At 41.7% G+C, this 26,135-nt stretch overlaps 1 protein-coding gene across 4 annotated transcripts in view; it reads right to left on the bottom strand.

The window, feature by feature from the left end:
* The window catches only part of COL28A1 (collagen type XXVIII alpha 1 chain), a 158,517-nt gene that overhangs the window by 35,469 nt on the left and 96,913 nt on the right, over window positions 1-26,135 (bottom strand). For all 4 annotated transcript variants that reach the window (XM_034668093.1, XM_034668089.1, XM_019800270.2 and 1 more), the window contains one exon: window positions 22,125-22,193. In XM_034668093.1, the coding sequence (XP_034523984.1) occupies window positions 22,125-22,193 (69 nt within the window). The remainder of the gene's footprint in view (window positions 1-22,124; window positions 22,194-26,135) is intronic.

A 26,135-nucleotide genomic window follows, 5' to 3' on the forward strand; every position in this document is an offset into this window, starting at 1 on the left:
TGCTTCTCTCTCTCCCTCTGATCTCCCTCCCCACTTGTGCTCTCTCTCTCACTCACTCTCTGTCTCAAATAAATAAATAAATAATATCTTTAAAAAAGAAAAATAATATTTCACACCAAAGGGAAGGCTGCTCTATACATTACTTTGCCTTTGCAGTAGAGTGGGAGACCAGTAATAAGAATAAGGGTTCAGCATCAACAAGTCCATCCCTTCTAAACATGCCCGCGTTCCGAGTCACCTCACCTGGGGACTAAATTATTATAATAGTTTAATTCACATCTTTACTTCAGCTCATATCAATCTCTAGCAAAGATTCTCAATTGTGGGACAAGAGAAAGAGAGGCTAGCATGCAAAGAAGAGCATATTTCCAACTGTACAGCCCACCTCTTACCCCCACAACACTACCCAAAAAGGGAATCGTGAGTACAGTTGATAATGGAGTGTTTTGGACGTGGGAATGCTGTGCAGGCAGAGGAATGAGAAGCACTGTCCCAAGCTGTCATATACTGAAACCCTCAGCTGACCAGGTCACTCCTGTCCTTAGAAAGGACAAGGTATATGCCCAAGACAAATAAAAACATGTGTCCACACAAAACTTACACGTGGATGTTCATAACCGCATTATTTATGATAGCCAAAAGTAGAAACAACCCGATGTTCATCAATGGACAGATGCATGAACAAAATGTGGTATATCTCCACATGGAATATTACTTGCCCATACATAGAAAGTTCTAATACAACATGGATGGCCCCCCGTTTTTTAAAGTTTTTGTTTAACTTCCAGTTAACCTACAGTGTAATATTAGTTTTAGATGTGGAATTCAGTGATTCATCACTTCCATACAACCACTGGGGCTCATCAGCACAAGTGCCCCCCTTCATCCCCTTCAACTCGGATGACCCTTGAAAACATTATGCTAAGTGACAGATGCCAGCCATGAAAGACTGCATATTGTGTGATTCTGTTTATAGGAGATGTCCAGAATTGGAAGATCCATGGAGACAGAAAGTAGATTAGTGGTTGCCAGGGACTGGAGTTTGGGTGACTATTATGGGATAAGGGGTTTGTTTTGGGGGTGATAACAATGTCCAAAAATTAGGTGGTGTTGATAGTTGCACAAACCTGTGAAAATACTAAACATCATTGACTTGTACACTTTAAATAGGTGACTTGTATGCTGTGTGAATCATATTGCCGTAAAACTGGGTTTTTAAAATAAACCCTTCCAGGGTTTTCTATCGTCAGAGCAATAGTTCTTAAACTTTGGTATATATCAAACATATCTGTAGCGTTTGTGAAAACAAGGATTCCTGGCCTCCACCCTAAGAGCTGCTGATTCATTAGGTCTAGGTGGGGCCCAAGAACTTGCCTTTTTAATGGCTTCCTAGGTGATGCTGATGGAGCTGGTAGGGGCCACACCTTGGGAATCACTGACAGGCTCCAGCTGAAGCCCTGTAGCTTAGAGCTAACGTCCCTTCACAGTCTGGCCCTGCGTGTTTTTCCAGTTTCTTCCGCATAGGCTTCCTGTCATCCTAACCTTCATTCATAAAGGTCTAGTTCTTCGGTCCCCACCACGCTCTGGCCGTCTATTAGGCACTGGGCATCGCTTCATCCCGAGCATCAAGCCCCATGCCCAGCACGTAGAAAATGTGCAACTAATGTTTTTGAACCAGTGACTGGTCCCAGACCACCCAGTATCTTATCATCTCACATGAACAGATAACTACCTCCTTCTAAAGCCAATGCTACCCCCTTGTCGAAATCCCCTGGGATAGGGACCATAAAGAAGAAATAAAAAAACAAACAATACTCATGAGGTATAAACCTTAAAATTTCAAATATACCAAAATATACAATCCATGCATCCTTGGGCATGTAGCCAAAGGGAAGATTCTAATTAGAGTTTCCTAGCCTCAGTGTTCGTGAACTCGTTGGGTGTCTGCCTTTGGCTTAGGTCATAATCCCAGGGTCCTGGGATTGAGCCCCACATCAGGCTCCCTGCTTAGCAGGAAGTCGGCTTCTCCCTCTCCCTCTGTCCCTCCCCACCACTCATGCTCTCTCTCTCTCTCAAGTAAATAAGTAAAAGATTAAAAAAAAAAATCAAGAGGAAATGCATGGTGAGAATCTGGTATGTACTTGATATGAACAGAAAAGTACAGTCAGGGGGCGGCTGGGTGGCTCAGTCCGTTAAGGGTCTGGCTTCGGTGCAGGTCATGATCCAGGGGTCCTGGGATCGAGTCCTGCATTGGGCTCTCTGCTCAGAGGGGACCCTGCTTCTCTGTCTCCCTCTGCCCTTCCCCCTGCTTGTGCTCTCTCTCTCTTCCTCCCTCTCTTGTCAAATGGATAAATAAAATCTTAAAAAAAAAAAAGGGACAGTAGGCAGCTTGAGACCTAAGCAGAAGGTAGCAGCTCCAGCCGTCATCATGAATGTGTCTCGGCTACCACACTTTTAGGTGTGGAGACTGGTAAAGATGTTTACTTTACATCATCACCATATGACTCTGGGGAAAGGGAAACTTATTTAGACTGTATGTGACACCTTTAATTACACCAAAAGGAAGATACTAATGTGACATTCAGCCAGGTCTGTCCTTGGGCCCAATGTATTATATTTCCTGTCAGGAGGTTTGGTGACAACTGCTAACTTGTGGGGTGCACCAAAGAACAGACCGAAAGGTGAGCGGCCCCCACACTTTATCTCCTGGTCTCCTGTGGCCACAGCAGGGACTCCTGAGCCCCCGTAAGCAGAGTGCCTGCAATGCCGACACTCTCGGGCTCAGGCCCCCAGCCACCCTAGCTCTCTGGTTGCTGCTCATCCCACAGAGAAATTCTGGAGGCTTCGCTGACACGGACATCAAAAAACTATGATAGAAATTCTGCTTTTAAATGCTTGTATTTGAGATGTGAATTATAGGACTGTCGCCTCTGTATTGTGCTCGTTTTACTACCTGTCAAAAGGATTACAGTTACTGAGGGACAGTGGCATTCTAGAAACTCATTTCCTCTACCAGGAATTAAAAGCACAAAAGGGGGGGCGCCTGGGTGGTGCAGTCGTTAAGCATCTGCCTTTGGCTCAGGGCGTGATTTCGGCGTTCTGGGATCGAGCCCCACATCGGGCTCCTCTGCTGGGAGCCTGCTTCTTCCTCTCCCACTCCCCTGCTTGTGTTCCCTCTCTCGCTGGCTGCCTCTATCTCTGTCAAATAAATAAATAAAATCTTTAAAAAAAATAAAATAAAAGCACAAAAGGACTAACAGCTAATCGCCCTCTCAGAGAATGTCTTTCACCAGGGGACTCACAACATGAGCTCTTTTATGTGTCTCTTTCTGGATATGCTATGGGGATTACAGAAGTCCTATTTAGAGACCCATGAGTTCTTTGAGTAGAAGTAGGGCAAGCGTATTTCACTTTTCATAATGTCTTCCAGGTTGATTCATGTTGTCACATGTGGCAGAATTTCCTTGTTTTGGGGAGACTGAATGATATTCCATCGTGTGGAGATACCACATTTTCTGAATCCATTCCTGCTTTGACGGGCATTTTGGTTGTTCCCATATCTTGGCTATTGTGAATAGTGCCACGGTGAACACGGGAGTGCTAAGTGAAACAGGCTGGTCACAGAAGGACAAACACTGCATGATTGCACAACATGAGATGACTGAATGGTCAAGGTCACAGAGGCAGAGTAGAATGGTAGTTGCCAGGGGCGAGGACAGGGAAATGAGGCGGCGTTCAATGGAGATAACGTCTGTTATTCAAGAGGAGTAAGTTCTAACTACGACGGGCTGCACGATGGAATGCCTACAGTTAAGCACACGGTACTGCACACTTGAAAATGTGTTGAGTAGGTAGACCTCGTGTGAAGTATTCTTACCACAATAAAAAATTAAAATAGCTGAAAATAATAAATTTGTTTTTCAAAACATGGAAATGATTAAGATAACCAGGTACATTTTTAAATAAAATAAAGAAAATTACATTAATTTTAGAAGCTGGAAAAAAAAAATAAAAGTACAATAAAGCCTACTTCCTATAGGCCATTCTCAATCTCATTCATCTATATGCCCTGTTTTCCTTTCTCACTGCTTCCAACTTAACATGACAGGAACTATTCCTGCGATTCAGATGCCAGTTTCAGAGGGGCAGAGCTTACAATTAGATGGAAACTTTTCCTTGGTTTTTTCCCCCTCAAAACTCCTCTAAACTGTCTTCACAAGCAGCTTAATGACAGCGAAACAATTGACCTTGCTCAACCACAGAATGCACAGATGTGGTTGCCATCTCTCAGGCCAAGAAAGAGAATTGAAGCCATGTGAAAAGAGCCACAAAATTACAGTCTCCTATGAAAGCACACCTTCTAAGAAATTCAGTTATTCACAAAGGTAACTCAAGTTTTAATTACAACATACTTGCTTCAAGGATAAAGTAAGAAAACATGTGAGTTCATGTTTACCAGTAAAAGAGACACACATATGTATAATGAAATTGTATTCACAAATTTTTATAAGCCTAGACTTGTACTCATAGTGAAGTAGAAAACAACATGAAAGGAGTAGCAGCAACAGAAAAATTCACAGGTGGACAGATTTCAGTTCAACACGAAGAAAGGAAGTCTACCACTAGCACAAGTATGGGAAAACACAAGAATGTTCTCTGCCTCATTATCTAAGGAAGGGAAATACATTAATTTATGCCACAGTCGCGCAATGAAGCAGTATGTAGCTGTTAAAAAGTATAGGAAATCTTTATGTATTGATTTGGAGGACCATTCATGCTCTATTAACTGAGGGGGGAAGCATGTTGGGAAAATTATGTAAAAATGATTTTAAAGGCTGTTGTACTGTATATGTGGGTGTTTACACATCTAGTCAAAACTGTGGAAGCTGCACCCCAAACTGCAAACAGGACAGTCTCTGTAAGGTAACTGAAGGGAAAAGTGGGAGACTTGCACAACTTTGCATGATTTTGAGGTATTCGGATTTGACACAGTTTGCATTATTTTCTTTTTACAAAGTAACAAAACTTCTTGAATTTGCTACAAGGCCATTGGGAAACACACAAGAGAGGTACAAAGCTTCCACTCCCTCGAGTGTCCAAGCATGGTGTGAATGGCCAGATGCCCTTTAGAATGTTGTAGAATAGATTCTTGTTGGAGATGGGAGAGGAATTAGTAGAAGCCCCTTCCAGTTCAAAAAATCACAGGCATGCCTCTAGCAACGCTTTCTCTTTGGCATCACAAATATTGCCCTGTTCATGAGATCTTTTCCATCGGCACACAATATACATATGTACGTACATACATACATACATACATACAATCTCTCCTATCTTTAAGAAAAACTAACTTAGGGCGCCTAGGTGGCACAGTCGGTAAGCATCCAACTCTTGGTTTCAGCTCAGGTCACAATCTCAGGGTCTTAAGATTGAGCCCCACGTCAGCGGAGTCTGCTTATGTTTCTCTCTCCCTCTTGTCCTCCCCCTCCTCCCTTCAAATAAATAATTATTTAAAATTCTTTATCACACATATCATTCTATTGCTCCATCTCTATGGGCCTCATTTTCAAAAGTCTTGCCGATGTGCTCTGTCTTCATTTATTTTTCTCACCATTGTCTCTTTTTTTACTTTTTAATTTCAAACTTATAGAAAAATTGCAATAATACAAAGATATCCCATATTCCCTTTACCCCAATTCATCAATTGTTAAGATTTTTTTCCATGTTTTACTCCGTGAGTGTGGTGTGTGTGTGTCTTGTGTGCGTATACATGGCTCTTGTCAAGGTCACCAATGACTTCCATGTTGTCAAATCTAATGACCACTTTCCACCTCTCAAACAATCAGCAGCACTGAAACTAGATGACCATGCCCTCCTTGAGATACTTCTTCACTTGGCTTCCAGGAACCACTTCCTCTTGATTCTCTGCCTACTACTTCTCAGTCTCCTTTGCTGGGTCCTCTTCATCATACAAACCACCAAGTGCTAGAGGGCCCATGCCCACTCCTTGGATCTCCTCTCTTCTCTATCTTCATTTACTACCCATGTGTTCCCATCCACGCTCAAGACTTTAAATACTACCTAAAGATTGTTAAACCAAATTTATATCTCCTGCATTGATCTCTTGTCTGAACTCTAGATTTCTATCCCCAAATACCTATTTAACAGCCCCACTGAAGATTTAGCTTTACATGTCCAAATTTAAATTTCAGATTATATGAGTTGATTTCCTCCATACTCACCATCTCCATTTTCCTGTAGTCTCTCCCAGCTCAGAAAATGGCAACCCCATCCTTCCAGTTGCTCAGGTCAAAAATCTCAGTCATCCTTGACTCCTTTATCTTACACCCTACATCCAACCAAGAATCCAACCAACCCCTTCCCATTTCTACCATTACCATGCTCAGCTAAACCACCACCAGCTCTCACCTAAACCACCACCAGCTCTCACCTGTACTTTGGCAATATCTTCCTATCTCAAATCTTTGTCTTTGTATCCCCCACAGTCTATTTGCCACATGCTGCTGGAACGATCCTTTTAAAACATGATTTATATCAGGTTGCCCCTCTATACAAAGCCTCTAATGGCTTCTTATCTCATTCATGATTCACTGCAGTCTGGTCATCCTGTCACTGATGTTCCTTGAGTATGCCAGGCCTGGATTTGTATCCCAAATCCCTACTTAAGCACCCCCAATTCCTCCTACCCAGTGCCTAAGCTTCATTCCCCTTTTTTTTTTTTTTAAGATTTCTTTATTTATTTTAGGGGTGCCCGGATGGCTCAGTCAGTTAAGCTTCTGCATTCAGCTCAGGTTATGGTCCCAGGGGCCTGGGATCGAGCCCCAAGTCAGGCTCCTTGCTTGGGGCAGGGGAGGTCTGCTTCTCCCTTTCTCTCTCCCTCTGCCTCTCTTCCTGCTTGTGCTCATGCGCTCTTGCTCTCTCAAATGAACACACAAAATTTTTAAAAAATAAACAAAATTTATTTACTTTAGAGAGAGAGTGTGTGAGAGCAGGGGGAGGCAGAGAGGGAGAAAATCCTCAAGCAGACTTCCCACTGAACATGGAGCCCAAAGTGGGGCTCAATCCCAGGACCTGAGATCACGACCTGAGGCAAAATCAAGAGGCAGCCACTTAATGGACTGAGCCACCCCGGTGCCTCCTACCGTACTTTTTAACATGGAGAATGGAATGTCAAGGGCTAGGAATGCAGAGTGAAGAAGGACGAAGGACATGGCCCAAAAGAAAGTGTTTTTGACAAAATAAACAAAAACGGGTGGTAAAGAGATTCTCCCAGTGGGAGACATGTTGCCCTTGAGTCCTCTGTTCCTTTCAGTCATACTTTAGAATCTACCATCAATACAGCTTGTTGCTGTGGGGAGCTGTTTGTTTTCCACAGTGGCTGACTTTACCAGCATTTACTTTCAGTTTATGATTTCATCAACAAAGTAAATAGAGTTAACCTTGAGGACATTTTGCTTCTTCTTGTCAAGGCTGGTTGCAATGCCATTATCTCATGCAATGAGAAGTGGTAAATTATAAATACATGTATTCTATGGCTCAGAAGGAATGAACTCATTTTGGTGTGTAAGGGAAGGTTTCTGGAAGAAGTGCTACGTAATATGAGCCTTGACATAGGAATAAGAGTGAGCCTGTTTCCCCGATGGCTAGTAATGTCAAGCACCTTTTCATCTACCTGCTAGCTGTTCATATATGTTCTTTGGGAAAATGTCCATTCAGGACTTTTGCTTATTGTTTAATTCCACTCTTTGGTGTTTTCTTTGCTATTGAATTGCATAATTCTTTCTATATTTATGATACTAACCACTTATCAAATATATGGTCTGCAATTTTCAGTTCTGTAGGATGTCTTTTCCTCTAGTTGATCATTTCTTTTCCTCTGAAAATCAATGTATTTTCAGATTTATTTTTTCATTATTGTTTAGTCAATGGTAATTTTTAAATTCAGTTCTTAATTTTAATTCCAGTATAGTTTATATATAGTGTTCTATTAGTTTCAGGTGTACAATATAGTAATTCAACAATTGTATATTACTCAGTGCTCATCAGGGAAATGCAGATCAAAATCACAGTAAGATTTCACCTCACATTAGTTAGAATAGCTATCATCAAAAAGATAAGAGATAAATCCTGGCAAGGAGCTGAAGAAACGGGACTCCTCATCCATTGTTGGTGGGATTGCAAACTGGTACAGACACTGTGAAAAGCAGTTTGGAGTTTCCTTAAAAAATTAAAAAATAGAACTATGTGATCCAGAAATTCCACTTCTAGGAACATATCCATAGAAAACAAAATNTTATTCTGGGCTTTAGATTTCCTGAATAGAAGTTGCAAAGCTGAAGACCAGGTGTCTGCATTTTTAACAAACTTTCATAGTCATTTTCCTGCACCTTATGTTTTGGAAAGTCCTAGATAAAAAACTAGAAAAAAAAAAAAAAAATTTTAAAAAAAAAAAAAAAAAAAAAAAAAAAAAAGAAAACAAAATGTCCAAGAAATATCTGCACGTCCATGTCCACAGAGGCATTATTTTTAACAGCCAAGACATGGAAAACCTGAATGCGCATCAATTGATAAATGAATAAAGAAGTTGTTATATACATGGGAATATTAATCAGCCATAGAAAAGGAAATCCTGCCATTTGTGACAACAGTGATGGATTTTGAGGGCATTTTGCTAAGTGAAATAAGTCAGAAAGAGAAAAATAGTGTATTTTTTCATTTTATATGGAACCTTAAAAAAATAGAGGAAAAAAGACAAAAGAAAAAAAAATCTCATAAAGAAGCCAGATTTGTGGTTACCAGAGACAAGGAGTGAAGGTAGGGAGATTGAATAAACATGGTCAAAAGGTATAAATGTCCAGTTATAAGAGAAGTAAGTATTAGGGATATAATGTACAGCATATGGTCACAGTTAATACTGCTTTATGATGTATTTGAAAGGCGTTAAGAGAGTAAATCCTAAGAGTTCTTATCACAGGGAAAAATCTTTTATGTCTTTTTCATTTACTTTATTTTTTGTATCTACATGAGATAATGGATTTTAACTATAGTAATTGTGGCAATCATGTATGTAAGTAAAGTCATTATACTGTATACCTTCAACATTAAAAAAAAAAAAGAGTGAGCCTGTTTAAGTAGGGAGTGAAAGGGATCTCTCAAGAAGAGAGAGCGCATACACAGAAGCACTGGGGCCAGGGTGCACGGGAACTGAAAGCTCTTCAGAGCCGAGGAGTTGAGAAGACTTAAGATTGGATGCCCAGATCATACGGAGTCTTGCTAACTTTTGAAGCTATCTCTTTGGGTATACATTAAAAACTCTTTAGATTTATTTTCTTGATATATAAATAAATAAAGGTTTTTAAAACTATAGAACAGGGGTGTCTAGGTGGCTCAGTTGGCTAAGCATCTGCCTTCAGCTCAGGTCATGATCCCAGATCCTGGGATCGAGTCCCACGTCAGGATCCCTGCGGGGAGTCTGCTTCTCTCTCTGCCCCCTCTGCTTGTGCGTGCTCTCTCTCTTGCTCTCTCTCTCTCTCTCTAATAAATAAAATCTTTTAAAAAATAATAAAATTATAGAACAGATTTTGGATAATATAGTCACATCCACATCTTTATTAAGAAGTATATTCCGGAATGTTTTCTAATGGGCAATAGAAGACAGCCCTTTTTTACTGGACTTTGGCAGGGAAGTCGGGCAACAAGTAGTACGTCTGTCACATCCATGTCCTAAACCTCATAATTTCACCTACCATGTTTTCAGCATATGGTTATCATAGACTGAGGAGAGAGAAAAAGAGGGAAGGGGGAAAGGCAAAAGAAAGAGGAAAATTCCACCTTTGTTTTCTACAAAAGTGTAATGAAAGCATGTCTCTAGGGTTAGGATTCTTTATATTTGCACACAGTCCAGATATACAGTTCAGTATGGTTCAGTAGCTTAAACTCAGTTGGTAGATATGCAGCCTGATTTATGTGTCTGGCATCCATTGTGCCAGAATGTTTCTTGTCACACGTTTCTACTTTCAGATTCAGGCAACTAGATATAAATCCTTTCTGAGGAAGTTAAATTTATGTGAACTAGATTATAAAACCTAGATTTTCAAATATCATTTGTAATTGCCTGGATTCCTAAATAGCCTCCCTAGTTCCAGTCTTGGTCCTGAGACAGTCTATTCTCAGCCCACCAGTCACAGTCATTCTTTGACAAAATAAGTCAGACCAAATCACAGTGTTGTTTAAAACCCAGAAACAACTCCCCACTAGACTCTGAATAAGGGCCAAAATCTTTACAAGGGCCTCCCTGGCTCGTCATGAGATGCCCCCACTCCAACCCTCCTGTCGTTGCCTTCCTGACCTCACCCCCAGCTACACAGGTCCCTTCACTCTTGTTTTAAACTTGCCCGGCACCTTTCCGCTTAACGACTGAACCACCCAGGCGCCGCCAACCCCCACCCAGCACCTTTCCAAAACCACAGGGCCTTTGGACAAGCTTTTCTCTCTGCCTGGGATGTTCTCTCCTCAGAAATCCTCAAGAGTCCCTCCCTCACCTCCTTCAGATCCTTCTCGTGGTTTCATCTCACTTAAAACTTCATCACATCCCCTTACCCTGCTCTCTTTTCTTTGCCATATCAGTTTCATCTTCAAACATACTATATAACTTACTATGTTTATTGCCAATAGAATGCAATCACCATGAGTCAAGGATCTTTGTCTCTTTTGCTCATGATATACCCCAAGCACCTAGGACAGGGTCTGGCATATTTAAATATGCTCAATAAATATTTATTGAATGAACCGCCAAAATAAAATTTTATATAACCAGCTAGGACTAAATATTGGAGTTAGTATCCTTAATTTTGCGCAGAAAGGACACCTGATTTTAAAACTTACATGTTAACTTATTTTCCTTAGATGCAGAACAAAAACAGATCTTATTTGAAGGACATGTTAGTATTACTCATCTCACGATCAAAGAGTGTGTGTGCACCATTATTTAAGTATAAATATAGCAGGAAAACACAGCAAATGTGTTGACTTCACAAAATTACCACAGCAAGGTAATTTAAGAAGAAAGGACAGACTGAGGTCTGTGGAAGATTTATTTCTTTCTAAAATTGGCATAATCACAATGGGAACGATTGACTCATCAGATTTCACTTTTCAAAACCAACAGAAGCCAATTGGAGAATTTTCAGAAGGCTGGTATCCTGATAAATTAAAAACCTATTTTCTCCTTTGAAATTTAAGAGCCACTATTTAAAGGCATAATTGCATTTGCCAATAAACAGTCTTATAACAAAGCTCACTGTCTTTACACTGATGAATAGGAATTGATAATGAATGTATTAGTATTCTTGAAATGTCATCTCTACAAATATGAACTCGTAGGAAAATCTGTCCATTTTCAAGGCTAAAGCTTCCTGGTAAAAATTACTTCCTGGTAAAGTTGTGAAAATGTAACAGCTGGATAGCACTGGGTCTCTCATTTATTTCTAACTTGATTATTAACTTAAGAGGACCATGGGAAATGTAATGATATTACCAAGATTGGTCTGGTGAAGGGTAATGATGGATTAAATTCCCTCCTCCTTACCTCCGTGATCTATTAATGAGAGTCTTTAAAGTAGGAGCTAGAACAGATCAGTCAAGACTTATGGAATATAGACTCTGACTACCACTGGGCAGAACCCAGTGAGCGTACAAAAGAACCACCAGATATAATACGTCAGGTTCATTTGTATCAAACAAGTACTTTTATTTTGATAACATCCACATGATCCTGTTGTACTGTAGTGACAGATAATTTGGTCACAAAGATCTGCTTTCAAGAATGCCAAATACAGCATTTCAAGTAAACTTCTACCTGTTAAGCCAATCAAGTATACCAACCTGTATGAGTAAGGTGCTCTCATTATTAAACACTAGGATTTAAAAAAGAATTTATCATTTCACGAGTTTAGAGTTCTCTTAATAATGGAATTCAGTAATTGTTTATTCAATTAAAGTATATGTAAATGAATCATTTTGTGTGTCAACAGTATGATTACAGATAGAACTTTACCATCATCCACCATATAACCTTCATACATCCCATTCAATTATTCATTACTTTGTTCATTCATTAAACAAGTATTTATTAAGTGCCTACTATATGCCAGACACTCTGCTAGGTGCTGGGGAATTAGATATGGATGAAAGAAACAAAGTCCCTGCTCTCAAAAAAAAAATTTTTTTTAACCAAAAGAAGACAAATAATAAACAAGAAACAAAAAAAAATATCTTCAGATGGTGATAGTGTTATGAAAATAATAAAAAGGGACAGTGTTACAGAATGATTGAGAATGGGATGAGGAAAGTGTCCCAGAAATGATAAAAAAAAATACTAGTCCACAAAATTAAAAATTCTAACAAGAATGTGTCTTATGCAAGACACATAAAAAAGAATCTACACCTACATACATCAGAGTGAAACTGCTTAACACCAAATAAAAAGAGAAAGCATTAAAAGTCACAGAGACAAGGACAAATTAGCATCAAAGGAATAGTTAGAATGATAGGTAACTTCTCAAGAGCAACAATGGGGAACAATTGATGGGAAAATCTTCCCTGCACTGAGAGGAAGAGCTGTGTACCTAGAATTCCATATTCAGAAAAGTATCTTTTAAGAAGGGATTAAGGAGAAATAAACAGAGTTTGGCGGTACCTGGGTGGCTCAGTTGGTTAAGTGTCTGACTCTTGATATCGGCTCAGGTCATGATCTCTGTGTTGGGGATCAAGCCCCATATTGGGCTCTGCAGTCAGCGTGGAGTCTTCCTGACATTCTCTCTCTCCCTCTGCCCCTCCCCACCGCACACTCTCTCTCTCAAATAAATAAATAAATCTTTAAAAAAAAATAAACATAGTTTCAGGCAAAGGAAAATGGAGAGGTTGCTCTGGCAGCTCTTCAACCAAAGGCAATTCTGAAGAATCCACATCAGGCAGAAGGAGAGTCATTCCAACCTGAGATGAAATAATGATAGGGTAGAGGTAGGTGGAATTAGAGCGTTTGAAATTATTGTAGGAACCAGAAAGTTTGTTGTTGTTGTTGTTTTTTTTTTTTAAGATTTTATTTATTTATTTGACAGACAGCCAGTGAGAGAGGGAACACAAGCAGGGGGAGTGGGAGAGGAAGAAGCAGGCTCCCAGCGGAGCAGGGAGCCTGACGTGGGGCTTGATCCCAGTACTCTGGGATCACGCCCTGAGCCGAAGGCAGACGCTTAATGACTGCGCCACCCAGGCACCCCAGGAACCAGGAAGTTAATGTGGGTATTTCTTAAGGTAAATGTGAATATTTTTAAAAGTAAATATTTTTAAAAAGGGCTAAAAATGAGTAGATTCAAACAAGTAATAACCACAATTATTAAAAATGAGTAAATCTTAAAAAGGGGAAGAAAAGATTTTTAAAAAGGAACATAGATTCCCAGCCTTATGATGTGAGAAGCAGTTTTGAAGAATTGCTGATTGAAGAATTGGTCATAGGATGAAAGAAAGATTGTTCTGGGGCAATCTTTATTTGCCTCTCAGTTTGAGCCACAACTGTACACCCACAAACTCTGTACTCTTGGCTTTGTTAGAACTTCTCTGGTCTCGAACAGGAACAGGTAATCCCCTCATTTCCCGTCATGTCTCGTATGTAAAACGAGATAGTCCTACCTGCAACCAAATAAGCAAAGGTGCTGATAACAAAAAGCCAGTAACTGTAAGTCCTTCAGATGTTTGTAAAAGCATAAAGACTGTTTCGATTTCATACCAGTTGGCCCTCTCTGACTTGTCACAGAGGTTTGCAGTACAGAAGAGTATGTCCTTCAACCAACCCACCCAGAAGGGGCTTGATCAGCCTCTGAGTGTGTGCGGGGCAGAGTGGTTAGTACAGCCTCACCCCGCAGCCCCTCTTGCCAGCCCGGAGCCTGCTGTGATTCCCAGTAGTCGGAATTCCTAGTACTGGCCTGGCCACTGGTTTCAAAAGGTCACTAAATCCAATCCCTGGCTTCCGAGAGAACTGCACTCCGGGGAAAAGAAGTGTTTTTTAATGCCCTTCTCTTTTAAAAAACTTAGATTATCAGGAAAAAAAGACCTCACTATATATATATATATCTCCCATCTCGAAGGGCCAACTTTTAACTTCAAGATGCAAATACAAAGTTTGAATGCCATTTACTTCTGAAAGTCTCAAACCGATCGTTTTCCTCTTTCTGACACCTACCCAGACTTGATTACTACACGTTACACAATTATCTCAGGGAGGCACATGAGGAATCCGGGTGAGTGACCTTGGCTATGTTACTTAACATCTCTGCACATAATACATGCAATATAATCTTTTATTTAATAAAGATTTTATTTATTTATTTGTCAGAGAGCACAAGCAGGGGGAGCAGCAGGCAGAAGGAGAAGCAGGCTCCCTGCTGAGCAAGGAGCCCAATGCAGGGCTCAATCCCAAGACCCTGAGATCATGACCTGAGCCAAAGGCAGGCACTTAACTGACTGAGCCACCCAGGTATCCCAAATACACAGAATATAAAGAATGTAATATGGCCCTAGTTCTCTCCCTGAGCTCAAAGCCCTGAAGAATAAAGTCATTTCTTTGCTGAAAGAAGGAGAAAAATATATACTAGTGATTTACTTCTAACCAAGCATTGATGGGTGGAAAAAGATAAAATACCTTTTATAAATTTTCAACAGTGAAATTCATATGCTAGAAAGAAGGTAGCAGCCAAGTGTTAATTTATCCATGTCCTTCATTCAAGCTTGGTTTTATATGGAAGTATCTGTTACAAGAATGAAAAGGAATAAATATATAATATTTACATCTTTACAGGTTAAATAGATATGAATGGTTGGGTAGGAAGGGAGAGAGGAATGGGGGAGGAAGACACGACGGGAAGAAGGAAAGAGTTGGAACAATTTAAAATGGAAGTATGCTTGCCATAATTATAAATGATGTAATATTATAACATCAATACTTTTAGCATATAACTGCTCAAATGAAATCATTCACATAATTTTCAAATATTTGGTGATAAATCTTTTTTTTTTTTTTAATATTCAGCATCAGAGCATGGCGTTGGACATTTTCTTATCTTTATTACCAAGTATTTAGTCTTTAGATTTTTCTTTGGAATTGGAAAAACCCTAGTAAAGCTTGGGGCAGGCTATACACCATTTACTTTGGAAAAAGTGACTTGAAAATTATTTTTTCCTTTGCGGTGATGGCAGTATAAGGAGAATGGTGGAAGTTAAGAGGACTTCTGAGATCATCACTAGCCATTGTACAGCAGGGCTTTCTTCATGGTAAACAGAGAATAAAGATAAGGTGGTAATGATGATTCAGGCCCACTAAATGGAGATCCTAAAATTTCCATTCCAGCTCTGCTTTGGGAAATAGGCTACTTACATAGAAAATTTTAATAACGAAGTTGAGAAAGGAAAATATCCTACTATATCCTCAGATTCATATTCAGAAATAACAAAAAAAAAATACATCTTTTTCCCTAACTGGCTTAAAGGAATGAAAACCACTTGGCCCAGGAGGAAAATGAAAGCATGAATCAGTAAAGGAGAAATGCAAATGGTGTCGGAGCTAGCCAGGTGAATGAATGTGAGCTTTCCCTCACCCATACCACCTACGTAGCGAATACCGTGGGCTCATTACTTTGGGTTTGGGCTGGTAGCCCATATAATTGTTTTTAATTTGGTTTAAAAAATAATAAAAGGTAGGAAGGTATAATACAAGTATAAAAAGATGCCTTCAGTGTCTGAAAACTAGGTTCGTGGATTTTGATGGCCAGGATCCATCGTGAGCCACAGCCCTCCCCTTCCAGAGGCAATCTGGCAGGTGTAATCCCAAAACGCCGAACTGTTTCAAGGTACGTCTCATGTGGTTTTGATGTCTCCTTTCTATGTAGAGAAATCATTGTGGGAATTTGAAAATTACAGTATGGGAAAAGTATTAGGAGCTAATTCAAGCATGGTTTCTGGCATGAGCACACATACAATCTATGTTATGCTGTTAACTATATTCCTTATTGTTTCAATTTAAGCTTTAAGGTGTGTTCCGGTTGAATGTAGTGATTGCAGTATTACCAAGGCTGGTTTGTTTTGTGGTCATGAAGGAGAAAGAAAACTTTAAGTTGAAACACGAGAAAGTCCTCATATTAAAACATGTATGTGTGTATATTGCTTTTTTTTTTTTCAAAGTGAAGTTGAAAGGTTTTGTTTTTTTTAAATGTATTTTTAAGGACTCTATTTATTTGTCAGGGAAAGAGAGAGAGCACAAGCAGGGGGAGCGGCAGGCAGAGGGAGAAGCAGGTTCCCTGCTGAGCAAGGAGCCCAATGCAGGACTGCATCCCAGGACCCTGGGATCATGACTTGAGCCGAAGGCAGATGCTTAACTGACCGAGCCCCCCAGGTGCCCCTATATTTCTCTTTTAGTAGTACTAACACCATCATGCACATATGAGTTTGGAAGAGTAGATATCAATACTTCTTGACCTTTCTTTAGGTATTTGCAACTTGATGTATATTGAATCGACCCCTGACTTTTATTAGGTCTCTTTTTCCCCCCCTTAAGTCAATTTCATTTCAACAAATCATTTCTATTTGGCCTTTAAGTGGGGGCAATTTTCCATGCAGTCATAGGTCCACTCTAACCAAAAATCTAGTCAGATGGATTCTAGAAACACTTTCAAAGCGATCAGGTATAGGCAGGAGCCAAACAGAAGCCTGTCAGGTTCTTTGTGAGAGTTCCACCACGGCAGGCTCACATTCTTTCAAGCTGTAGCCTTTCTGGCCAAGGGATCTCAGAAGGTGGGGAAACCACTTGCTGCAGTTAAAATGGCACTGGGAGTTTACAGAACCACAGTTACTGTGATGCAGCTGAAACAAACAAAAATGTACCTAAAAAATGACACTAACATTAAGCATTGTAGCAAGAAATTGCCCGAATTTCTAATCAGAGAGCTTTGGAGGGAGGAGTCGTTTTCTTTGTGGCGGTCCCCATGCTGGGCCCTGCAAGCGGGGCTAACTCACCCACCACCCCACCCACGGTCGTCTCAGATGCTATTGGTACCCCGGGGAATCACCTAAGACACGGACCCTTCCCTATTCCTCACATGAGCCTAACTGCTGGCTCCTCTTTAGTCTTCACGTCAGCTCTTCGTGCCAGCTCTGCCTCCCTCCTCTGAGGCCATCTCTCCCGACTTGGAAACCATGGCTCAGCTACCAGGTTCCAGGTGGCCCTTGTCCTCTCCCCTGGCTGTGTCGCAGACAGGAATGAGCTTTTCCTGTTCCTTTCCTGGTCCTGCAAAACCCCAAGCCTCCCCCAGTTCTGTGGCTGGTACTCATCCTGTCTACTCCAGACAAATTTCTAGATCACCCTCTTGTGCTCCTGATGCTCGTGAAATAAGGAAGAAGATATCAAGGCTCTAAGGTTTTCCTTTGAAGTTAGGAGAGAAGGAATGGTGAAGCTGAACCCAGTCTTTGTAAGCCTGAGTAACACTGCCCCACAGATTCAGGATAGCAATGAAGTGTTCTGGAAGTTGCCATGGAGACCACTCTTGTCTTCTGTTCACTTCTGGAAGCACCAATATACTTCAGAACAACAAATGACTTTAAATTTGCCATCCTTCCTAGAAACAGGTTAAATTATGTGTGGCGTTCATGCCAGCTCTTCCTCAAACCTCTGGTTCTTCCTGGACACCCAGCTGGACTGCCTTTCCACGACACTAGTCCCAGCCAGTAAAATGGGGCAGAGGTGACATGTTGTCAATGCCCGACCAAGACTTTGGAGAAGCAGGTGTGCCTCTTTCACACTCTCCCTGCCTGTCTGCTGGGTATAAGTGCTGAAGAGGCCCAGCACAAGGAGGAAGCATAAATGGAGGATGAAATTCTCTGAAATGCTAAATGAAAGAAAATTGCCCACCAAAAAGGAACACCTACATTGGCCTGTTAAGTGAGCAAAAGCCTCTATTGTGTTTAAGCCATTATTCCTTCTGGGGTTTATTTGGCACTGGAGCCAGGCCTACACTACCTCATGCAACCAGTATTTTCTGTTTTAGAGCATTAAATCATTTGAATGCCAGAATTCTGGGCCTTCATCCTGGAAAATACAAGAGGGGCTAGTGGAAGGAACAATAATGTGAATAACTACAAACATTTACTGCATATGTAACCATGTGCCAAGCCTCGTGTTAAATGTGCTACACGTACAGTCTCATTTAATTTCATTTATTCCTAGTGGCAACTTTAGGTAACAGTACTATTATTATCCCCATTACTCAGATATGGAAACTGAGGCCGGGTTATAGTAACTCAGGAAGCCGTGATTCGAATCTGTTGACTCCATAGCCCCAGCTCTGGCTATGTACTCAGTACTGTGTACTGGGCACTTTGTGTAATTTTATCTTCGCAGTGCCTTGTAAAATAAGCTGTCTTATCTCCATTTAAAGATGAAGAAGCTGAGGTTCAAGGCTTTATCCAAGCTTACACAGCTAGCATATTTCAGGCCAAGGTCTGTGCGGCTCAAAAGCTCATTTTTCTTCCTTCACACCTTGAGATCAGAATATAGAGGGGAGAGGTCATTTGGGTTGAATTTCCCTCCAGTTGTCTTAGAGGTTAATCCTTTGGCTCTAAGACCATGTAACCACTCTAATCACCACTATTTATCCACTTTGGAGATACTGGGATTTCTGCCAGATAACGTTCACCAGATTCTCCCAGCATGTCACTGAGGCTATTTTTCACACTGGCTCAGCCTAAATATCCGCTAGCCCATCCGCTAGCCCAGCCTGACGACAGGGACAGTTCCTTCAGCAAGGGTTGGATCGGTCATGTTCAGGCCTAAATGTAGACTGGAAGCCAGTGGCATGGAAGCACATTTTTTAATTAATAAAGGGTTTATGCACAGGGAGTTATAGTACAGCCCAATCCACAAATCTACGTCAGAAACTCCTGAAGTCAAGGAGGGCCACCAGGAACTTTATTTTTATAAATACCTCTCGATCCACTGACGAAAGTACTATGGGAATGTCAGAGCTGGTCAGGACACTGGGACTGACTTCAACAGAGACGGAGAGAGGGAACTGGCCTCCCTCTCATTGTATCTCTCCTGGCCCCTAGAAGGGCTAGTTGACAGAGCAAGGAATCCCTGGAGACCCCACCCCATTTCTTCTCCCTCCTGACTTCCCTTGGAGGATTACTGGCATATCTATAGTCCGTATTTAGGGGAATGGTCAGTGTTCACAGTGGGACAAGATGGTGGCATCAAATAACCTCCTGGCCTATGGCATGAACCTGAAAGACCAAGGCCAAGGAGCCATAGTCTCATTCATCCATTCAATCAACAGACATCCGTAGTTGAGAGAAAGCACTGGAGTCCCTAAAGGAGCCAGAGCTTGTCTGCAGTGCAGAGCCTGCTGAGTCACAGTGGGGACTGCAGAGGAACTGCAGGAGGCTGCCAGGTGCCCAGGGGAGTGGGCCCATCATGTTTTCAGGTTTCCCATGTATGGTCCCAGAGCTTCAGGAGAGGCGGGAAGAGAGGGTTGCCGGAAGATCACACTCTTCCTCATGGAGAATCAGGAGAACACATGGGGGCGTGGGAAGGGCAGCACCCACTTTCCTTGGAGTTATGCACATCCATTCTACAGATGGTAGAGAGTGAGTCTCTCCTAATACCTGTTTCATCATGTCATCATTCCCTGACTTTCAATTGCTCTTGGGATTAAGACTAAACTCATTACTGTGGCCTACTATAAGCCCAGTTTATTCCATATGCCTCCCCTCCATACTCTCTGGAGCTCAGAGTGTGATTATATTATAGCCTATAAACACCATGACTAAATTCATGTCTCTTCACTCACCATTTTATATTGCACTTAGGTTATTTGCCTGACACAGAGGTGCTCAACCAGTATTGGTGGTTGGTTGGTTGGTTGGTTGGTTGGTTGGTTGGTTGATTGATGAGTGACTGCCTGAAGACACAATATTCTAGCAACAAAATTAGGCAAGTGCTGGAACAAATCACTTCTGTGATGGTAGCCCAAGCCTTTATTACCCCCCTGGTTGGGAGAGCATGAGAGGACACAGATCAGACCCCAATGTTAAAGGTTAAAAGCAACAAGGGCTTCCATCAAAGACTTACCAAGAGACATACCAACAGAAGTGTTTCACTAATTCAGATGGGTTTTAGAAAGGTGGGAAATAGGTCAACAATTGAACATAAGAAATGATATTTCACTCATCATGTAACCTTAAAATGACTCGGAGGAACACCACCAAATAGATTTTTCAGTTCCCTCCCTTCTGCAGGGATGGTACAACCCAGGGTCAAGAAAATGAGGTGGAAGTCCTGAGTAAATTAGGGTTGCCCTCTGCCAACAGGATGCCAGGCGATCCAGTATGTCTAGAGAGGTTTTATGAGATAGCCTTGGTCAGGGCTCCCCTGCCAAGTAGGATGGAGCCACCGCCGTCAGTGGGAGAAAAGCTGATCTCATTTCCGCTAGCAATGCTATGTGACTGTTTTCATTTCAGTTCTTTCCCTGTTGTGGTAGGCTACACACCAGTCTCCCCCGAGACGGACTTTGAACATAGCATACCCGGGGGGGGGGGGGCATAAAAAAAAGGACAAGCGGTGAGGAAGGCAGGGCACTGGAGTGAGATTGGTGAGGATTAAGTGCAACCCACAGTGCTCCTGGGGAATAAGGAAGTTCTCCAACGATAATAAAAAGGGGAACACTGGCACTGGATTTAAGGCAGTTGCGATAAGAAACTACCGACACCTGCAAGTGGAGCTCCTGCCGGCGAAAAGCTGCGTGGTCGGACGTGGGTTCATGCGTACAAAGGCAAAGGCTTCTCCAGAGCATCACTGTCTTTTAACTGAAGAATGTTAAGACTCAGCATGAGAGCGACGCTGTTTACAAGGAAGCAGTTTTGGGCTGCATTTCCGAACAGTGCTGGTACCGCAGCAACATGCTAACTGCCGGGCCTACCCTTGGACCCTTAGCCCCACAGACAAGCCACTGTTGTGCGGGAGACTGGCCGTGGAAGCCGCAGACGCCGTGTGGTAGAGGGAAAGATTTACCACAGATTCGGTGAGCTTTGCTCTTGACGAAGCTCACGGTTTATTTTCAACGCAGGATTTTCACAATTATTATCTCAAGCTCCTACTGTCTCCTGCTTAGTAAGAAATTCTGTTTGAAAAAGAATTTATTTTGAATGTTTCCACTTTTTAAGAGTCCATATCAATTATTTAGGGGATGAATTATCAGTTTTGAAGCTTACGCATGGTAAAAACAATAGAAGCTTATTTGGGAGAAAACAGAACGAGAACGAGCCAGTAAAAAAAAAAATTAAAAATCAATAAATCAACATAGGAGATTTGTAGAAGAGGAAATTGTTTGAAATTGCATAGCAAACTTTAGAGGCCAAATTTTTTCTACGGAGACCTGGGCCACCCTGGCGGTCCCGCCTTGATGGATAGGTTTATTGCTGTTGGGACAGAGAGCGTGGAATACAGGTAGCGGTGAATTCTGCTAACACAGATTCGGGGCCTAGAGCCAGCTTCTTACCCTGGATACTCCCAAGAATCACCTGGGGGCTTGGAAACCCCCAGTATTGAAGCATTACCAACGGAGACTCGGATCTCGTTCTTCTGGGGCAGGTCGTCAGTATTGTTCGTAAAGCTCCCCAGGCGGTTCCACTGTGAGCTAAGACTAGGACGCCCTGGGCTCAGAATGGAAGATACAGGGAAGGAAGGCAGACACGGAGACAGAGACAGGGAGAGAGCACACCGCTGGGCATACATTCTCCACTCGGCTCAGAGACCAGCAAGAACAACAAATCCACTGTTGCCATTAAATGTCTCACCAAGCAATTTATGTAATGTCTAGTGTTGATGAAACTAATGTACTTAGAGCAGTTTTACACTTCTGGATTGTGTCTCTAAGTACTGCAGGTAATTTTAACTGCTAAGCTTATATCAAATTCATTTCATGATAGTCACGTTTGATATTATCCACAACCTCCTCTCTCATCATTCTGGTGAATGAGCGGTGACTCAAGCGATCACATCCACTTACTTTAATTCCTTGTAATCCATAGCCAGGGGCTCCAGGAGGGCCAGGCAAGCCTTTCTGCCCAATATCTCCCTGTCGGAAGACGGAGAGAATTTGAGAAGTATGAGAAGATTTAGGAAGAAACAATGTATTACTGCTCTTGGCTTCCTTCTTACTTAGTTCCAATCAAGACTAATCTATGTGCCCCATGAAGCTGTATCATACCTTATATAAAGCAGTGTTTTTCCCCAAATATTCAGCCACAGAGCCCTTGAAAAATCTTATGCATAATCCAAATATAAGTCAAAGGCAAGGCAGAGCTGCTTGGCCTAAGAGGAAAGGTTGGCCAGGTAGCCCTGTCTGCTTGGGCTCTTCTAGCTGCCCCCCACCAACACCTAGAACACCAAGGGTGTGAAGACCACTCCCACACAATTCTGTGTGGCCTCTACTGTGTTTCTCCATTTCCATATGGAGTGCTATTCACGGGGGTTGCAGTGAAAGGTTCAGTGGATCAGTCTTGAGTTTTTAAGAAAATAGGTAAATGAAGCAGAAAGTACCTCATTTCCAGTATGTGTTTTCTACAGCATGAGTGAACTCCATGCTTCTTGAGGACAGACTTCTGTGGTCAAATGAGATTGGAAAATGTTCTACACATGGGCGTGCCTCTCCTTGGAGATCCCTAGTGCCTACAGGCCTACCTGGTTTCCTTGTGCATCACTTAGGCTTCCCAGATACTGCTTTTTCTCAGATGGAAGGTTTGTGGCCACGCCGTGTTAAGCAAGTCTATCCATGCCATTTTTCCAACAGCATTTGCTCACTTCCTGTCTCTGTGTCACATTCTGATAATTCTCACAATATTTCAGGCTTTTTCATGATTATTATATTTCTAATGGTGACCTCTGATCAGTGATCTTTGATGTTACTATTGTAATTGTTTCAGGGCACCATGAACCGCACCCCTTTCAGATAACAAACTTAATCTACAAACATTGTGTTCTGATTGTTCCACCAACTGGGGCATTCCCTGTCTCTCTCCCTCCCCTCAGACCTCCCTATTCCTTGAGACACAACAACAGTGAACTAAGACTAACTAATAACCCTACAATGTCCTCTAAGTGTTCAAGTGAAAGGAAGAGCCACACATTTCTCACTTTAAATAAAAAGCTAGAAGTGATTAAGCTTAGTGAGGAAGGCATGTCAAAAGCCAAGATAGGCCAAAAGCTAGGCCTCTTGCACTGAACAGTTAACCAAGTCGTGAAAGCAAAGGAAAAGTTCTTGAAGGAAATGAAAAGTGCTACTCCGGCGAACTCACGAAGGATAAGAAAGAAAAACAGCCTTACTGCTGACATGGAGAATGTTTTTAGTGGTCTCGGTAGATCAAACCAGCTGTGACTTTCCCTTAAGCCAAAGCCTAATCCAGAGCAAGGCCCTTACTCTCTTCAATTTTATGAAGGCTGGGAGAGGTGAGGAAGCTGCAGAAGGAGGTTTGAAGCTAGCAGAGTTTGGCTCATAAGGAAAGAAATCTTCTCCGTAACATAAAAGTATAAGGTGAACAGCAGATGCTGATAAAGGTGTCCAGAAGATCTAGGTCAGAGAGTAAATGAAGGTGGCTGCGCTAAATAACAAACTTTCAGCGTAGATGAAACAGCTTCATATTGGAAGAAGATGCCATCTAGGACTTTCATAGCTAGAAAGAAGTCAATGGCTGGCTTCAAACCTGCAAAGGACAGGCTGACCATCTTGTTAGGGACGAATGCAGCTGGTGACTTTAAGTTGAAGCCAGTGCTCATTTACCAGTTCATAAATCCTGGGGCCCTTAAGAATTATGCCAAATCTACTTGGCTTATGTTCTATAAAGAGAACAGCAAAGCCCAGATGATAGCACATCTGTTTACAACATGGTTTACTGAATATTTTAAACCTACTGTTGAGACTTACTGCTCAGAAAAAAAGATTATTTTCAAAATATCAACAATGCACATGGTCATCCAAGAGCTCTTGGTGGAGAAGGACGATGAGATTAATGTTGTCATGCCTGCTAACACAGCATCCATTTGTAGCCCATGGATCAAAGAGTAATTCCGATTTTCAAGTCTTACTTAAGATATATATTTTGTAAGAAATGTGAAGAATTATTGAAATGACAACAAAGAATTTAGAGTATTACATAAACTTAGTTGATAAAGCAGCGGCAGGATTTGAGAGGAACAACTCCAATTTTGAAAGAAGTTCTATTCTGGGTAAAATGCTATCTAACGGATGCCGCAAAGAAATCATTTGTGAAAGGAAAAGTCAACCAAGGTGGCAAACTGCACTGTGGTCTTATGTTCAGAAACTGCCACAGCCACCCCAATCCCCAACAGTCACCACCTTCATCAGTCAGCAGCCATCCACATGGAGGCAAGACCCCCCAGTGACAAAAAGATGACAACTTGCTGCCAAGTCGGATGATGGTTGGCATTTTTAACCAGAAGGTGCTTTTAATTAAGGTATACTCATTAGGGGTTTTTTTTGGTTTCGTTGTTTTGTTGGTTTTTTTTTAAAGATTTGTTTATTTATTTATTTGACAGAAAGAGAGCGCACAAGTAGGCAGAGCGGCCTGCCGAGGGAGAGGGAAAAGCAGGCTCTCCATTGAGCAGGGAGCCCAACACAGGGCTCAATCCCAGGACCCTGGGATCATGACCTGAGCCAAAGGCAGATGCTTAACCAATTAAGGCACCCAGGCGCCCCTGTTCATTGGCTTTTTTAGACATAATGCTATTGCACCCTTAATAGACTATAATATAATGGTAACATAATTTTATATGCACTGGGAAACCAAAAAATTCATTGGACTCTCTATTGTGGTATTTACTTTATTGTGGTAGTCTGGACCTGAACCTGCAATGTCTCCATGGTATGCCCATAGAAATATATTAAAGCCTCTAAAAAGTCCCACAATAGATTCATTTAACTTTGTTTATTCCAGAAGTTCCCTAATTAACACTTGGAGGAACAAGCTTTGAGAAAGTTACTGTGTAAGTCAGCCTTTTTTCTTTCCACTACAGAAAAAAAAAGCTTTATTTTTTTCTAATGGTAAGAGGAGCACCTGCTCATTGAAAAAAAAATTAAAAACAGAAATAAAGATGACCACAATGAAGAAAAAACAGACCCTTCTTTCCACCACCCAGTGATAACTACTAACATATTGGGAGTATCTTCATCCATGTAAAGTGACCCAGACAGTTAAGAAAGCACCCACTGCCAAAATGAAGTCGATGCACCAAAAAAGATAAACTAAGAATCTTGGTGACTCGGGGATCCTCAGTAAGATCTTTGATTCAGAGGGAGGGCCTTTTCCTGTCCTCTCTGATAATGGGGCTCTAATTCACTTCTGTGAATTTTGGTCATGAGCACACGTATCTGAAATTTGAATTTGTAACGAGTGGCTCATTGACACCCGTTTTCCCTCTGAACATGCCTGATACTTCTTTATTTTAGTTTGTGAACAAATCCAAGAATTATTTGTTGAGCATGTGAACCAGCAGTGAAAACAGGGCTTCTGAAGCTCTGCACTAGTCCCGCTTTGAGCTGGAGAGCTCTTCATGATGGCGGCTGTCCTGCGCACCTCAGGATGTTAGCAGCCCCAGCCCCTTCCCACTAGATGCTGGTAGTACTCCTCCCCCTGTTGTGACACCCAAAAATGATTCCAGACATTGCCAAACGTCCCCCGGGGGCAAACCAGGGAGGCCAAGATCTCCCTCACTGAAAAACACTGGATTATAAGAAGGAAAGGATGAATAGTCACCAGATTGGAGATGACAGAGGAGGGAAATAGAAATAAGAGCAAAGGAAGCCCGAGGAACTTTCTCTCACCTTCCATATGGGCAATATATCTAGACCCTTGCCCTGAGGCCCTGACAGAGTGGACTATGCACATCTGACACAAGAGATAGTTTAGTGTGCATTCTGTTAAAAGGCCAGCTGAGGCGCCTCTGACCAGAGTAAAAACGTGCTCCTTAATGATGGCACGGCCCCTAAGAAACCTGGAAATAT

The sequence above is a fragment of the Ailuropoda melanoleuca genome, chromosome 1 (genome assembly GCF_002007445.2).
Source record: "Ailuropoda melanoleuca isolate Jingjing chromosome 1, ASM200744v2, whole genome shotgun sequence".
Taxonomy (NCBI): Eukaryota; Metazoa; Chordata; class Mammalia; order Carnivora; family Ursidae; genus Ailuropoda; species Ailuropoda melanoleuca.